Source organism: Strigops habroptila, chromosome 4, assembly GCF_004027225.2.
Source record: "Strigops habroptila isolate Jane chromosome 4, bStrHab1.2.pri, whole genome shotgun sequence".
NCBI lineage: Eukaryota > Metazoa > Chordata > Aves > Psittaciformes > Psittacidae > Strigops > Strigops habroptila.
The window spans coordinates 79993098-80010854 of NC_046358.1; the positions used below are offsets into that span (position 1 = coordinate 79993098).

At 41.5% G+C, this 17757-nt stretch overlaps 2 protein-coding genes across 4 annotated transcripts in view; one reads left to right on the forward strand and one right to left on the reverse strand.

The window, feature by feature from the left end:
• The window catches only part of PRKAR1B (protein kinase cAMP-dependent type I regulatory subunit beta), a 102552-nt gene extending 95822 nt beyond the window's left edge, over positions 1–6730 (reverse strand). The window contains exons 1-2 of one of the 3 annotated variants that reach the window (XM_030482564.1): positions 6712–6730; positions 3960–4163 (exon numbers count right to left, since the gene is read on the reverse strand). In XM_030482564.1, the coding sequence (XP_030338424.1) occupies positions 3960–4136 (177 nt within the window). In that variant the 5' untranslated portion in view covers positions 4137–4163; positions 6712–6730. Of the gene's footprint in view, positions 1–3959; positions 4164–4985; positions 5218–6711 lie in introns of those variants that run through there. The other 2 variants (XM_030482563.1, XM_030482565.1) reach the window with 2 other exon arrangements.
• Positions 6731–6895: 165 nt separating this feature from the next.
• DNAAF5 (dynein axonemal assembly factor 5) overlaps positions 6896–17757 on the forward strand; it is a 29687-nt gene continuing 18825 nt past the window's right edge. Inside the window, exons 1-6 of the mRNA XM_030482561.1 lie at positions 6896–7443; positions 7872–8056; positions 8939–9063; positions 9489–9604; positions 12814–13046; positions 16022–16234. Coding sequence (XP_030338421.1) covers positions 6912–7443; positions 7872–8056; positions 8939–9063; positions 9489–9604; positions 12814–13046; positions 16022–16234 — 1404 coding nt within the window. The 5' untranslated portion in view covers positions 6896–6911. The remainder of the gene's footprint in view (positions 7444–7871; positions 8057–8938; positions 9064–9488; positions 9605–12813; positions 13047–16021; positions 16235–17757) is intronic.

Here is a 17757-nt window from a genome sequence, read left to right on the forward strand (position 1 = left end):
TAAGAGTCCAGGTTTTTCTAAAACTTGTATTTCTGGATCGCACCTTAAGACATGCAACATCAGCCTAGGTCCATAAACCCACTCCCAACCCACAGCAATCCAAGACAGTAAATTCAGTTTGTGCAAGACAGTATTTCTTGTACGTGCACAGAGAAATGAAGGGACCAGGAGAGAGCTCAGGTCCAGAAGGTATCAGCAAAAACCACCTGGCCCAGCCAGCAAAACCACACCTCTGAAATACACTGCATGCAAAATGGCTTCAGCAAAATACTTTGTAATACCTAAACATATCCTGCAGGTTCCTGCTGCTTCTCCTTCTTTTTGTGTCATTTTCTTCATTAGTTTCTACGCTTTGTTAAAATGTTTTTTCTGCTAAACAACAGTCTAGCTTAGCCTGGCAAGACAACTCCACCTTTGATCATACAATCACCATACTAAACAGCCTGACACTAATGAAACTTTTGCTGTCTCAGTATAGCTGAAAACACAAGGCTTTGTCTGTAACTTCTTAGTAATTAACTTCCTTACATAAGGTAAGAACTAGAGATAAAAGATGAGTTCCCTGGGTTTTTCTGCTACATCTTTTTTAGCCCTCAAGTAAACAGAACCTAATTACAGCTGTTAAAATAATACCACAGTTTCTTAGCTAACATCTATTCCCCCGCTCTAAAAAAGCCAATTAATACCCCTAAGGGAAAGGTTTTTCTCACCCCATCCACCAACAAGAAGTTCTATACAGTCACAGGGAAGCATCAAATTATTCAGAAGAAAACATTACATGATTTTTGAAATTTGACGTATCTAAACTGTTTTCAACCCTTTTTCTGTGCTCAGTGGAATGTTAGAGATTTTAGCAAATTATCTGTTAACGCAATCAGAATGAATCTTGAAGATTGTAACTCACATCATATGAAAACTGACTTGCAAACTTCAGAATATAGAAATTGAGGTTGATTCCCAGCAGTTACTGGCATCTTAAGACAAGCAAGTCCTGCCAGTATTAAGTGAAGAGAAAAATATCTGTTCTCCTACAGTTATTTTCAGAGGGATGTTTTCTAATATTGTACTTGATACAAACAAGCTGCAAACTTGAAAAGGCATCAGGCATTTCTTTCTAACCATGGCAGTTCTCCATCTGAAAACGACGACTGCGGAATCAAATATCGAACCTCAACCTCTTGCACTTTATTCCTAAGTATTTATTCATGTTCTCACTTTACAGCCCTCTCAGGCCGTGTCTATACTGTGAAATAAAAAACGGCCCAGCTGTGGACCTGAATACTAGCCCAGGACAGTCCTCATCCCTCAACTCCTAGCTCACTCCCAGCTCCCGGGGCTCTGTTCTGAGCTGCTCCTACTGACTCCTGCCAAAACAAACCTGTTCCTAGATGTGTTAGACCTAAGAACTGTATTTGGGGCCAGTTAAGTGTTGTGGGGTCAGGGGTTAGTCCATGGCCCTTTTTCATTCAGCAGTATAGATGTAGGCTGAAGGCAATGGACCTGACGCTGATGTCATCAGAAGTAAGGTGCAAAGCATTTAAGATCTGGTCTGATCTTGCATATGATAAAAAATCTTGCTTTTCTAAGTTGATTTTATGGGATGTAGTTAAGAATTAGCAGAATGAAATAAACTTCTTTTCTGTATTCACCTCTGAGGTAGCTCCAGCAGATTGATGTGGATGGAGCTCTGCACATTTTCCATAAGCTCCTTTTCTAACTACTTGAAAAATATCCCACACTTCATCTCCAAACTGCCCACATGATTTTTTGACAGATAAACTGTTATTCTACTGCTCTCTTCAGTGAAGCATGTTGTCTGTCTTTAATGAGTTTGGAAAACAACCCCAAAATACCACACTTGGTGGAAAAATACGTGACTTTGTTTAGAAAATCGTGCTTAAACCCAAAGATTTTCACACCTCTCCCTGCACAGGACCAAAATTAAAGGAGCTAACAGCAAATGTGCCATATCACTGTATTGCTGTAATAGGCAATTGCTAAATTCACAAGTCCATTAATATTCTTCAAAGTACCTATATATGAAAAGTGACTTCTAAAAACAAGATAAACCTCATTGAAATTCTTCTCTATCTTTACAAACCTTCCTTCAACTGTTATTCTGTAACCGACCAAGTCAAAATACTACCCTAGAGCAGAATATCCTCCACAGTGCAGTTCATCTCAAGAAAGTCATCAGAGATGGTTCAGCAATGAAGTCAAACTGCTGCAGGAATGAGAATTACAGTGCTGGAAACCTCCAGAAGCATCCTAAGGCCTTTAGGCTCAGCAGGCTTAGCTCTCAGGCTGCAATGGAAACTCAGTATCAAGATTGTTTCCTTCCATACTAAGCACAATATTGACTGAACTTGATGCCTTGAGACTGGTTGTTTCTAAATCATCTCCTTTTGTTTTGGGACAAGTGATAACCATCAGCTTCTGCATTTGCATTCTGATTGATATCCTGCTACAGAATTCTGGCATCTGCTGTTCTTTGGGAAGTAATAGATTACATGAAAAAATATCTAACTTTTTAACAGTAAGAACTGCCTTCCTGTCTCAATTCTGTGTACTGTGTTTAAACCAATAAAGCCAAACTCCCTCAGTACAAGAAGTAATCCCACTAGCTATGGAGAATACCCTAAAATTCTACAGCATATTTTAACATTGTTTGCAAAACTTGTGTTTATCCTTCTTGCCAGGAAGTCCAGAATTGCACACATAAACATGGATAACAACTTGTAACACGATAATGGAAACTCAACAGACTTGACTCTTGAAACGGGTCTTGGCTCTCAGAAGTTTAGAACATGCACAACTATGAAGTTTTGGTTGTGGTTTTTTTTAATAAGAAAGATTACAATTAAAAAACATCTTGTACTTCCTACCCCTCCCTGACATTCCAGGCATTCTTATTGGGCTTCCACCAAAAGGCAACTTTCGCATTTTTTTAAAGCTGCACAAATTTGGCATATAGTCACCTATAAAAAAATAAATTATCTGAAAAGTGGACAATGACATGTGTAAAATGTATTTATCACTTGTAATGTATCAGATCTACGTACTATTCACTAGTTATTATTGTTCTTGCTCTGTCCTTACAAAATTCTGCCTCTGGAAGGAAAAAACTACATAAAACTTGTATCTTAAGCCTACAGACCTGAAACAGTTCATTCAAAAAACCAAATAATCATCTTCTTAAACTAAGTATATTAATAAAGTCTCTGGCAGACTGAGAACTCGTATAACCAACAACTTGCAGACCTCTGCTTCTATTTATTTCTGGAGGAATCACATCCCCAGAAAAGTTGTGCCCACACAACATGCACCTCCTGCAAAAAACACCAGTAGACTTGTCCAGTAGGATTTGTCTGGGAATGTTTTAAAACATTTCCTCCTCTATACTGCTTTTGAAGATGTTCACAGTATATTAAGTCTCTCTCTGAATGCATCTCATGTTGGAGGATCCTGGAATAAGCAATGCAGACAGGTGAGAGCAGCAAAGCAAAACAGCAAACTACTCCATGGTTTTTAGAACTTGCTGGTTCCCTGATATAGTTCAGTTTTAGGAGAAGGGAAAACCACATCACCTGACATTGGAATAAACAGCGAACAGCACCTTTTGCTCTTGCAGGCAGGTTCTTCCCACAGATGAAAGTTCAGGACTCCATGCATCATAACACAAAGTATGCTCATAACTCTGTGGGTCATTTTTAACAAGTGCAGTTTGATGAAAAATTATAACCTTGGTGTTATGTGCAAAAAAATCTAGTTTATAGCAACTATTATAGTAAACATCAGCAAATAAAGGGTAAGGGTTTTTTCTTCTAAGAATCTATTTCTCACAGTCGCCTGATAATTTACAATTTTAAAGGAAAAACGTACCAAAATGTTTGAAACTTTTAAAACAAACTTTTTCAGTTTAAAAATGGAAAATTACAAATCACCTGAAAATCACTGACCTTTTCTAGTTTTTCAAAGTGTTCTCTGAGGAACTTCATGGGTCGGTCTGGCTTTGCTATGCAAAGGTTTACAATGCACTCTTTTAAAATCTGTTGGATGTTGTGCTTCTGAACATAGAGTTCACATCCCTTCAGGCTCTCGTCTTCTTCCACGCTGCAGGAAGAAGCAGCAGCCATCTTCAGGCTTGTAAACAGAAAACAGACCTAGGTAAGAAAATGGTGCAAGAAAGAGATAAGAGACAGTTCCCAAATCCTTTGTCAGGGAGATCTGAGGGAGCAAAGACATTTTAATATTGCCTGTTGCCTATTCAAGAGCTATCAATTCTGAAGGTTTTAATGTTCTGGGGTCATATGTGGAAATGCTGAACTGTGCCATCTTTGTACAATCAACACACCAATAAGTACAAAAAGAGGATTTTAACCCCCAGACGGTGGTCAACCTTTGGGAAAAAAAGGTGCAATTAATCACACAAGGCCATAAGTTTCAAAGACAGATACTAAATGACGGCGTAAAGCCTAGGTTTTCTATTCCCTTGGGGACTCCCTCCCCATCACCAGTTTTCCGGTAAATTTTAACTTCTCTCCCATTCACAGCGAGCGACCGTTACAGGTCCCGGGGGAGACGGGAAGGAAGGGGCAGAGCCGCCCAAGGGGAGGTTCGGCAACTGGGGGAGAAAACAACCCCAAACCCCTCTTTATTTCCCTCAGCGGGCATACGACCGCTCCTTTACAAACCAAAAACCGCGAGAGCAGCTTTTATACCGGCCTCCTCTACTGGGCACTCTGGAACCCCGGGGGCTGAACGGGGCGGCGGGGAGCAGGCACGACGGGCAGCGGGGCAGGCCCCGGGGGGCGGGAGAGCGCCGAGGAGGCGGCCCCGGGCCCGGCCGGGCGGCCCCGAGCAGTGCATCCCCCGGGCCCTGGCTGGCGGATCTGCCCGTCTCTGCTCCTGCCACCGGGCTCCGCGCCCGGCCGCTGCCGGGGGAGCGCCGAGGGCAACGCGGGACGGAGGGAGCCGGTAAATACCTGATGGCTGGAGCCGGCTGAGCGGCGGCGGCGCCTCGATCCTTCCCCGGCGGTGGAGGCGGAGGAAGGGGCTCCCCTGCCGGTATCCGCACTGCAGCCGCCGCCGCTTCTCCTCGCTGCCCGCCCGGGGACCCGCACCCCGCCGCTCCCGCACAAAAGCTCCAGCCCCGCCGCCGCTCGCCCGCCCGCAGGAAGTCCCGCCGCCGCCGTCACTCACCGGCGGGCGCGGCCTTCCCGCCGCCTCCGCGGGAGAGGCGGCCCGAACGGGCCCGTACCGCACCGGCTGCCCTGCCCGCCGCACTGGGGACGGGCTGGCCTCGGAGGACAGGCCCGGTCGGCGAGACCGGGCTGACACATAGGACCACGGCCTGGCAGTGAAGGATGGGCATGGCCATGAAAGATACGCCTCGCCACAAAGGATGGGCTGGACAGGAAAGGTGGCCTGGCCATGGAGGATGGGAATGGCCATGAAGGACAGGCTGGCCATGAAACGTGGCCTGGCCACAAAGGATGAGCTGGCCATGAAAGGTGACCTGGCCATGAAGGACAACAGCTTGGCCACAAAGGGTGGGCTGACCATGAAAGGTGGCCAAATCATGAAGGATGGGCTGTCCACAAAGGACAATAGCCTAGCTGTGAAATGTTGCCATGCCAAGAAGAACAGGTTGGCCATGAAGGATGGGCTGGCCACAGAGGGCAGCCTGACCATGAAAGGTGGCCTGGCCATGAAGGACAGGCTGGCCATGAAGGATGGGCTGGTAAGTCAAGGTAGGAGTCAATGCTCTCCATGGCCCAGGGGCTGCCAGGCCTGTCACACTCTGTAGCTCAGGAAGGGCATCTCACCAGACTGGTCACTTGGGTATTTAGAGCAAATCATCACATCCAGGAGCACTGCTGTGCAAGGCCCACAAGGAGTGTGGTCACAGCCAGGGTTTGGCCGGGGTGCCTGTGTGTGCTGTCAGGAATGCTCCAAGACACGCTAGTATTTGCTCTGCTCCTAGGGAGCTCACACTTGTGGTTCCCACAGAATAAAGGGTGAAAAAGGACTCCAAAGGTTCACAGTCAAGCGAGGAGCAGCACAACAAGAGAATAAACTCCTATGACGTGTTCAAGGCCAGGCTGGACAGGGCTTTGAGCAACCTGGTCTAGTGGAAGGTGTCCCTGCACGTGGCAAGGGATTGGAACTAGATGAGCCTTAATGCCCCTTCCAACTCAAACTATTCTGTGATTCTATGATTTTAAAAGAATAATTTGGATTGGTTCTGTAGTTTATTGCACTTTAAGTATGATTACTCAAGAAAAGAACCCTGACAACCCTTTTGGTTTGATGTGTGCTGATCATCAGAATAGCACACAAAACGTCATGTTGTGTAAAGTGCACATAAGTACAGTATGAACACGATATATATACATTAATACAAATGAACACTAAAAATTACACAAGGCTGTTACAGGAACTGGTAACACTGGTAATACTGCTGCCACTGCTGTATTGGTCCCTCCAGAGAAAAAAAAATGACAAGTAATGCAAGTAACATGTTATACCCTGTGGACGTTTCCACAGGGTAACATCCCGCGGCGCCGGTCCCCTCAGCCTTTCCCTTCAGCCTTTCCCCTCAGCCCTTCCACCATCTACGGCCACCCGTGGGTTTCCCTCAGGTTTGCATGTCTTTTCTCCCCGCGAGATACGAATAACGGGCTCCTATGCTGCTGGAAGCTATCGAGCTTGCTGAAACTACCACCCTGCCTCCTCGGTGCTTTGCTGCGCGGCCTGGGACGCCCTCTCAGCGCGGCGGAGCCGCCGCGAGAGCGCTGCCGTCCCGTCCCGTCAACCGGTGCCCACCCCACGCGCTGTAAAGCGCTCGGCCGCCGTCGTAAACGCTTCGCGCGTCCTTAGCAACGCCATTTCCGTGGCGACAGGGGAGCATGGCGGCGGCCGGGGCGGCCGAGGTGGCGCAGGCCGTGAGCCGGCCCCTGAGCTGCCTGCAGCAGCCCGACTGCAGCCGGGCGGCGCGGCTGCGGGCGCTGGAGGCCATCCGCGCCGAGGTGCAGGAGCGGCCGCTCTCGGACGCCGTGGTGCAGGAGGTTTTCGGGACGCAGCTGTTGCGGCCGCTGGCGCGCTGCGTGGCGGGGGACGCGGCGGAGCGGTGCCGGGAGCTCGCTCTCCAGCTCCTCTGCCACGGGCTCAGCCACGGCGACCGGCCCGGCGAGGCGCTGCCCGTCCTGTTGCCGGCGCTGGCCCAGCGCCTCTGCTCGCCGCAGGGCTTCGAGCCCAGCGAGGAGTTGCGCCTCGGCCTAGTCCAGCTCTTGAGCCTCCTGCTGCAGCGGTGCGGGGCCTCCATGGCCCCTTACCTCAGCGATGTTATCCGCATCCTGCAGACCACCCTCCTCGACAACTATGCCGAGGTCAGGCGTGAAAGTTGCAGGTGCGCCGTGGCCTGCGCCCAGGCGATGCCAGGTGGGGCCTAGGGATGGGCAAAGGGAGGAGTAGTGGGCTGATGTGAGCCTCCAGTCTCCTGGGGGGACAAGGGCTGAGGTGGGGAGCGGTAGGAGGTTACAGGGATGTAAGCAGGAGAGGGAGAGAGATGAGAAGTTGCACACATCCTCACAGGTGTACTCTGCAGGCCTTGGAGGATGTGTTGGAGAAAAGCTGTACCAGGCATGGATGCCAAGCTGTTACAACAGATGGGTAATAGTGGGAGGAGGAGGTTAAGGGAGTGCATGTGGGCTAGCATTCAGCTCTAATAAAGTTAAATTTGCATGCTACACAAATGCAGCAACAGTAATCAGGCTGCTGTTCATAGTGTTATAGAAATCATGTTGCTCAAGATCTGTCACCCGCACAGAAAAGGCGCATTTGAAGTTTCTGTCTCTCTGCCCTAACAGAGCACTTTCACATGCAGTCAGAATCTCTGATAAAACCCTTAATGCAAACAATATCGCACCAGCACTACAGAGTTCGTGTTGATGTAATTCAGGCTACTGGAGCAGTGATACAATTTGGAAATGGAAAGTCTGTGGATGATGTTCTTTCTCATCTGGCCCAGAGATTTTTTGATGAAATTCCCAAGGTGTGCTTTACTTCTTTTCTTTTCTTTTTTTTTTTTTACCTGGATTTATTTTATATCTGTTTCTGGGTGGGTTTTTTGGTGTTTTCCTCCCTCCCTCACCCTTCCCAGTTTTCAGCTTTCATTCATTCCATTAAGATATGTAAATATGTCATGTACAGGCTTTGCCAGTTGTACACTATCCAAACTCAAGGTTGGCCACTTGTTCAGCTGCTGTCCAATTCTTCAGCCTGTTGAAGTTTGTAGGCACCTTTTTATTTCAATTGGCGCCTTCAATTCTGTCTTAAATTCTTACGTTAAATCTCCCTGGGACTTGGTTCTGTGGCCTTTTCAGGTGCTTAACAAACACTTCTGGTATTGGTCCCTTCATAAGATGTGATAGAGGCAGTAATTTTAAAATGTGCAACTTAATCCTAACTAAAATATTTTAATTTTTGAGTAGGTATATTCCCATTATTTAACTTAGGCTTCCTTTATAGTGAACAGAGAAAATTGTCTTCTAGAGATGTGGTTAGAAAGCTTCAAATTTCAAAGAAATGTACATTTCTTATATTCTCAGAGAGATACTAACCTAACTAATGCTAACTAATGAGAATTTAAGAGTTTTCTGAGTTAGGTTTGTATCTTGTTTTCCTCTTGGAGATGTGCTTTTGTGCAGCAAATATTCTAAGACTAATAAAGCCAGGGCGAGAAAACAAGAGGGAGCATGATACCTTGCATATTACTTGTTGCTTGCTGCAAGTGAGGAAATCCTGGGTTCTTGTAACTTCTTCTGAGACTATTGATGCACTTTACCAAGTCTTATATACCAAAATTAAATACTATTTTTTAATTTTTCTGGTATTTTCCTGGCATATTTAAAATAGTCTTTTTGTATCCATGTAGGTTCGGCACGCTGTAACAACTGTCATTGGAGAATGGTTGTTGCACCTACGAGACAGATACTCATATTTTCACAAGTTGATCCCTTTGTTACTTGGCAGCTTTACTGATGAAATTCCTGAAAATACGTAAGCAGAACACTTCCCTCCACCCCCTATTACTTAGTTGTCATATGTGGAATTGTTTCTGTGTTCACAGATGTATTGATTGGAGGGGAAAAAAAAACACTTTTTGTTTCTTTGTTTTTTTCTTAAGCCCAAGATGACAGTATTATCCTCAGTAACTTTTGTTATATTGTTCTTCTATTCTCCATTCAAGTAAGTATGAGAGAGACAAAGACAGAAAAGTAGACAGAGACAGAATTATCCTTTGGAAGAGGTAACCTCTGTCCACTGTGTACAAAAGAAGCATAAACTCTCAACTTAATGTGCCTTGGTTAAATGGCAGAAATGCTTCCCATCCTTCCAGCTGAATTTAAGAAGTCCGATTTTCCAGAAGTCTCATTTTAGAAGTTTTTTCTTTAGGCATGATGGTGTAAACCTCTTATGTCTAGGAGACTGGCTTGGACTTACTGGGAAAAGATAGGCTCGCAGTGGGAGAAGGAAAATGAAGAAGATCTGAAGGATAAGATGGATTTTAGTGTTTCACCGTCTCATTATCCCAAAGGAGGTAAGTGTTGCACTGAAAGTGGTTTCTACTTCCTGAATAATCCCTGAGAGCTGCAGTGCAGTAATGACCGCAGAGCAGGATGTGTAATATTCATTACAAGATGTAATATTAGTTAATGTATAGGGATAGCATATATATGTATAAATATAATATATGGCATATATGTATGTAAAATTATATTAAATTTAAATTAAAAAAACCCCCACATTTCTACAGTAACTACATTATTTTTTTTCCCATTAATCCCAAAATGGATTTTGGAGAAATAGTAAATAAAAATGCATATGCTGAAAAATAGGTAAAGCAGTGATGCAGAAGCAGCAGAAAGTTCTACATTAGCCGGCAGCCAGGTGGAGAATGGCATACAGAAAGAAAGGAAGGCAGGATGAAAGAAGCTGTGAGCTGAGTCCTTGAATAATGAGAACTAGACACAGCATTAATGATCCACAGAATTGGCATGGAAGAAAAATTTGCAGTGAAATGATTTCAGGCTTCTTTGTGAGACACTGTGATGCTGACTAAAATCTGTCATTATAAATGAAGAACGTGGGAACAGAAACAGTAATTTCCTTTATTATACACAAAAAAATCAAGATACGCAGCACGGGTAGATTACTTTTTTAGTACCATATGATTTATTGGTAGTTTTAAAATGATATGTTTTCAGTAGCTTGAAGCTTGTTTCCTGTCTCAGGTTCATAAAGTTAATGTTTAAGAATATGCACATGGGTGTTGGTGAGAGAAAGGATTTAAATGGGTCATTTATTGATTTCTATACTCATTTTTAACAGAACAAAAACTCTTTTGGTGTGAAAGAACAGGTTCATGCTTGACTTGTGCCTATGTGACAATCACATCACAGAATACCCAGCAGCAAAATCCTTTCCATGACAGTGGGTTCCGGAGTTCTTTCTTCTTTGAAATTACACCTTTCTTTTTTTTTTCCTTTTTTTTTTTCCCCCTGCTTTAAAGTTGTTTTACTCAGTAATGCTTGAATGAAAGGGGAAGCACTTCATAATGGTGACTGGTTTGACAGAACTGTTTAGCTTTGTAGACAGGCAAGTTCATCTGTTATCCATTCCAATTTTTTTCTTTTCTTTCTTCCTTAGTTTATATCTAGTATTACCTCAGGGGGTTGTAAATGGTAGAGTGCTTTTACTTCCACTGGTGATGGCACAAACATAGTTCTTTTTTTGGCAGAGAAATTTTTAACATACATAAACTGATGAAGTTGAGTGTCTGAGCTCCAGTCACTTATTTTGCAAGGACCATGATATAGTGATGGTCATAAAAGGCTTCATATGCTAGTCCTCGAAATAGTTGTTACCATTTATATTGCTAACACTGTTACCTAGTTCCATTTTCTTCAGGTGTATGTTGGGTTTCGTGTGTGTGTACACTGTTTTGTTGGGTTTTTAGAAAGGGACATCCATCATTTACTTTGTAATTAAATGATACGTACTTTCTGAAGTAATCTTCTTAGCACACTAAATGTGTTTCTTGAATTTGGGCAATATTCCATCCCTACATTCAATTGACTTTTCATGCATCAAGCTTGGTAGAATGATGCAGTTAAAGCTTGAATGTGATGTAGGCACACACACATATATGTGAATATATGTACATAACTAAAGAATATTTTAAAGAAATGACCTGATAATTTTGGACTTGAGTCCCAAGTTAATTATTACTTTAAGATATAATTTGCTGCTGCTTATCTTTACTTGCAAATTGTATGTCTTATTAACAGTCAGGCTTTATGTGATAAAGAGAATAAAACTCGAGAGGGAAGAATGGTTGGCTACTCAATCTTACAGATACAAAACTTTATCAGGCACACCAGTACACCTTAGTTTCAAGTAATAATTTGTGGTGTTCTACCATGGACTGTACATGGATGAGTTGTTGTTGCTTGTCCTTCCCCTCTCTATCCCCTCCACAAACACTTGTGTTTCAGGGTTTTTTAATATTATAATGATGTATTTTAACACTTCATTTCCAGTTCTTCTGATTTATTTAATGTACTGGAATATCTGTTTAAAACTGTAAGTTTATAGTACATTTTACTTAACAATCTTTGTCCAGCTGTCAAACTAATGGACCTGACATATTGAGCCCCCCTGTTCTTTGATCTCACAGTGACAGATATTGCAGGTCAGAGGAAGAATAGAATTAGATCTCATACCTGGTGTCATCCAACCAACTGAATAGCTTTCCACCGAGCAATAGCAGTCATTGCCTTAGGATACAGGTGCAGACAGTTTATAGCAGGGAAGTCTTTGACAGGAGTAGCTACAGGGATAAATGCCTGCATTTGAACATCTGAAATGGAGAAACTGCTGATAAAGAATGGTCCGAATTCTTTAAACAAAGTTCTGCCTCAGGTTGAATAGGATGCCAGTCTGTATTTGCTGTCTCAAGTTGATTTCTTTGTGTGACCTTTTGCTATCATTGTCAGTTTTCATAATCCAAAATGTTATCCTCCATTGACAAAAGCAGCAGCAATTCATGTCCCGATGCTTGAATATTTTTTCTCTGTATTTTAGGTATTTCATAGGCATTTTGTAAGCCTTTTGTATTCTTCAGACCATTCACTTTACCCTGTTTTTGTTTTAGCATTTGTAGTTACACAGGGGCCAATGCGGGAAAATATCGCATAATAGCTGTGATTTTTAAAATATTATTGGTTTGGTTGGCATGATCTATTACACAGCACTTGTATAAGCCATAGTACCTTTTCTACTTTTAATTTGCTAGATACACTTCTAACCTTTCCCTTTACAGGGCACAACTGACATTGTTCATTTTACTACAGTATCTCCTGTACTATTTGTGACTTCTACCTTTCCTCCTCCAAATTATGTTTAACTCAGTAACACCACAACATTTGCCTGCAAACATCTTTCTTCTGTTTTATATCTGTGTGTTTCAGTTTATCTTTTTAATGGGATCTGTGTTCCTAAAATTTAAAGGAAATTATTAAGATGTGTTTTCCAAAGTGGGTAATGTCCCATATTCGTATAACTTCTCTTTCTCTTCCCCTTCTGTAAGCATTTTAAAACACATAATCTAAATCATCATCCGGTAATAAATACATAAATTTTCAGAGCTGTGTGGAGTTTAAATTCTGCAATATACATTAAATAAATGCAACTTTTGCAGGTAGATTCATTAGCAGCATTTGGAATTTTTTGTTTGTTTTCTTCTAGTGACTCGACCAGGTCTAGGTTGTCGGGAACTTGTGTCAAGAAACCTCTCCAAAATTCTTCCGGGTCTCTGTCATGATATCACGGACTGGGTTGAAAGCACAAGAATAAAAGCATCCCAGCTTCTGTATACATTATTGTTACATGCAGAGGATCACATAACACAGCACATGGAGCTATTGCTTAGAACTTTGTACCAAGCATGCTTGGATGAAGAAAGCAATGTGGTTAAAAATGTAAGTTTAATCTGCTCAAATGTCTACTGTACACTGAATAAAGACCCTATTCTTTATTCCTGAGTCCGTCTTCTGAGGGTTGACCTTACCTTAGGTCACTGGAAATTGACAGTGACTGAAAGATCAAGATCAGGTTTTAAGGATGTTAAAATTATGTGAACATTTTACGTACTACATTAAAATAAATGTATTCTTGTATTAATGGTATGGAGACCAATAGTAAAGTATTTAAATACTGATTAGTTTATATTCCAACCCCATGAAGCATTGACAGTGATCCTTCTAAAAATCATAAGCAGTGGATTAAAGTATAAAAGCCTTGGGGCAACAGATTAAATAAAAAAAAGTGCAAGTCAGGCCCTTTCGTGTTAATTTCACTTATCTTCCCCTGCTGCACAATGCAGCCATAATTCCAGCCAGATATTGAGCTGTGTTTATTCCACGTGATACCCACAGTCAGTGTGTGAATACTTCACTTACTGCTTGTAAAATGCTTTGCTTTTTTTTTTTTTATGGGTTTTTTTTGTGAAGAATAATTAGTGTAATTTTTTTCCTAACAGTTGATGCTTTCAACACTTTGATCAACAATAAATCAATAAAACAGATGTAGTCAAGGACATTAGATAGTTTTAGCAGAGGATAGATGGGCGATACAAATGTTTTTAGAATTCTAAGATAAAATCTTCTGTTAATTATTTCTACACAAGGAAAAGAATATACGTATAACAAAAAAAAAGATCATGTAACTTACTTTAAAGCTACAAATTTTATTGCTTTAGTAAACTGGAAGAATGTATTCTGCTTACTGGATGCAAGTAGTACAGTCAACGCCAGAAAAATTTGTTTCCTAAATCAAGGCTTTTCTTTTGGTTCCTGCTATCAGTTGAGCTATATAGACCATGAAATCCATTTCTGAAATAATCATTTTTCTTCTTTTTTTTTTCTTTTTTCCAGTGCAATTTCTTGTTGTCTTTATTCTTTCTTAGTACTAATTGCTCTCTCTCTCCCTTAGTTTTTGCTGAATTGTTTCTCCCCTTCCCCCAGTTCTTACTCAGTTTTCCCCTTCTGGCTATTCAACCCCTTCTGCCTCACTTTTCAGAACCAGTATCTGGCCTCTAACCACATTACCTTACAGCGAGATTGAGCTTGTAAACTAAGCCAGTTACACACTGATCAATAGTAGAGAGAAGTAAACCTGGAATACTGTCAGAAGTCATCTTGCTGTTTCAAAAAGGGGTATACGGGCCTTAGGAAATCAATGCACCATGACTGAAGTAAGAGATATGCCACTATGGGTATACAGCTTTTCAAGTTCTTCAGTCTTGTGTAAAATACAAAGAAAACTTAAATAATTAGAAGAATAAACCTCCACAGCCCTGCTGTCCTGGTAAAATTTGACATCTAGTGCTTGTTGCTATAAATTCAAAAGTATGTGTTCAAGCAGCACATAGTTTTCCCTTGCCTTTTTTTTGACCATACCTGTCTCTTTCTTTGAATTCTACTGCTAATCTTCTTGCAGGTGCTTCCAAGAGATTTATTCCCAATTAGCAGATGGTTTCTGTATTTAATTTTACGCTTTCTTGTGCCAAAATTTAAGATTCAGCAACTTTTGTTTCTGAATGACTTTTATCTCCTTAGTGATGCTGCTTCCCAGGGTACTGTGATTATCTTCCCTGTCATTTGTCACTGCAGAACCCATTTCAGAGCAGCCACCAACTTGGGAAATGTGCATGTCTTTCGCTAGCCTAATAATCCCAAATGAGATGTATAAAAGACCAGATGGTCTCTTTTTTTTTTTCCCCTCACTGTTAAAATGAGCAGATAAATTGATCTATACAAATGTATAAATTCATATTGTATCAGTTAATGGTTTTGAACTGTTTAATTGTATTGTCCTCTTCTAGTTTTCAAAGCACTAAGAGTCTTTCATTCTCTGTGGCAAATAGGAGGAAGACAAGAGTTCACATCTACATAGACTATGTTATAACCGTTTTGAGTCTTCACCTCTGTGAAAATAAACAGCTATATATAGTGCAGATTTAAATTATAGAATTCATAGCTACATGCTTCTATCAAGACTGAAAACCCAGGATGATTCAAATGTTAATTAGATGCAATTAAAAATCCATTGCTAAATCACTAGACTAGAAATTATATACAAAGGGAAATAAGCTTTCATAAGTTTTCAAGGAGATGAGCTAACCATTAAATAAATGGGTTAGGAAGAAATGTTCCTGTTGCACAGGTAGTGGCACAGTAGTTGACTATATCTTTCTTTATCCACACACCTGACTGTAAATACTGGGCATCAGTCAGGCCGTAAGCTCTGGTGTGATGGTATTTCATGTAGAATACAACATACTGTTACATTTGCAAAGCAGAGATGGGATCAAAGAGCATGAGTGTCATGGGAAATACAGAATTATTTAAGCCTTTTCAGTTAAACAAGTAAGAGACTGAAAGCAGTGGGCAGTTCCACCATGGCAGTGACTCCACACTAAATGAGATCTGTGATGTCAGTGTCAAAATATAGGGCAATAACAAAAAAAATTATTCTGTCATGGTTTTATTGTTGCTGCTTTTAATAGATGGGTGGTGGGTGCATTATGAGCGTGGTTCAGAACATCATTTGGAGGACAAAATGCTAAACCACTAAATCTGCAACATCTGGTTATTCTAAACTGGACACTTCATTACATTAAAAGGTGTACACTTCATTTCTATGCATTACTTTCTCCTGGAAGTTTGTCTGATGCTGAGAAGAGTGCTTGCACGCCTTCTGTGCTTACTGAACACATGTCAAGAAAATTTCTTCATGCATATAATCATTACTGAGCGAGTGGAAAAGGCCTACAAGGCAACTGCTGGAGCATTTAAAATAACAGCTGGAATGATAAAAAGAAAAAGCCCATGATACATTGAATGGTCTTTGTGTTTGCAGGAAAATCCTCAAGTTATTCTTTTTCTTTCTTCAGTGTGTGAAAGCAGCAGAATTGATTGGAATGTTTGTCAGCCCTAAGGTGTCATTGAGATTAATCACATCAGCCTTTGGGAAGACACCTAAGCCATCTTGTATAATGGTTCTAACTGCAGTGATTCGAGGTAGCCCAAAAGAAATCTTACAGCCTCATTTGACTGATCTTGGGAACATGCTGTCACAAGCTGGAGTTTGTCAGCAATCTGAAGAGGTAAGGATAACTGGAAAATGCACAACAGACTACAGTTTCAGACTGGTGGTTTTCCAAAGTATTTTTTTCCTTGTTCTCCCTAAATGCTCCTATTCCCATCTCTCCTTTGCACACCTACCCCACCCTATCTTGGGATATAGTCGTGGATGTGTGTCTGAGACAAAACGGGAGCTTCTCTGTCCTCCCTGGGCCATATTGGGGTCTCTTGGTCAAATCTGCTATTCCCAAAAACTTGCTAGCAGTCCATCCTCTCAGGAGATGTGGGTTCAAGTTTGAGAACTGCTGTCAAAGGCTTCAGATAGTGAGAGGAAAATGAAAAGGCATGGTGGGGAGAGAAGAAACTGTTTAGTATGTACTGTACTAATAGAGGACTACCTTGGCTGATCCAGAGGCAGAATTTAAGCCATGTTTTGAAATGCCCTGTGTTCACAATCCAAACAAGATCATAGATTTCAATCCTCATCAGTAAAAATTACCAAAAACTTTTCACAGTCCATTGTAAGTAGCATGTCAGGTTTTCCAAGAAAGATTCTTAATGTCATCATCTTTTTTTGTTATTTTGTATTGTTAGCCAGTTTAAAAGTATGTATATTTAGGAGCATGCTTTATAAATTGTTGCTTGGTTGCTTCTTCTTAAGTGAAAATCTATCTTTATAAATCAGAAATTTACTCGTAAGTGTACCCTTAACTAATGGCTGAGCCTTTTCATTTTATCATTTGAAGAATATTCATCAATTGCTGTAAGGAGGTGAGAGATTCTCTTCAATGTGGAATGGAGATTTTTAATTTCAGTTGCTCAGATGTGGGAATAGATCAGTTAGAGATGCACAAGAAGAATCCCTGAAATTTCCTCCACAAATGAAATCATAGCTTTCATTCCACCAAAAGCTTGTTAGGCTGCTGCTTTTAAGATGACCAAAAAAGGGCTAGTGCTGGGCCTTCAGAAAACTCTGACTTCATATCAGATGCAGACTTCCTTTTAAAACACTTAGTCATGTGTGTAGACTGAATCTAGCGTAATTGTCTTTTTGAGCCAATTTAAGATACACGTTTGAAGTTCTTCCTTCATTAGGTTTATTCCCTAATGGAGTATGTACCAGTGGTGCAGAAATTAACCTTAATCTCCATGAAGCCTGTGATGATTAGAAACTCGTATAACTGAAAGCAGTATAACCTGATTGTTCAAATAACAATTTCCTGAAGTATATCTGCAAAATTGCTGTTGGGTGTTAAGCTTACCACTTCCATTTGGCATTAGATACAGTAGACACATTCATCTGCAGCTGAAGCGTTAGGTGGAATTGTTCTGGCCTTTGGTCTTGGAAAAACAATCTTTCACTATTTTAGACAGTGAATGCTGCATAGACACTGTTTAGCTAAGGATTGACCATGTCCATGAGATTAATAACATTTATAGCTAACCCATTCCTAGACTTGATTTATTTTTAGAAGTAAATCTGTAACAATAGCCCCTTCTGTTCATTGAATGCAATCTGACAGTTTCATGGAATGTCTAATGCCCT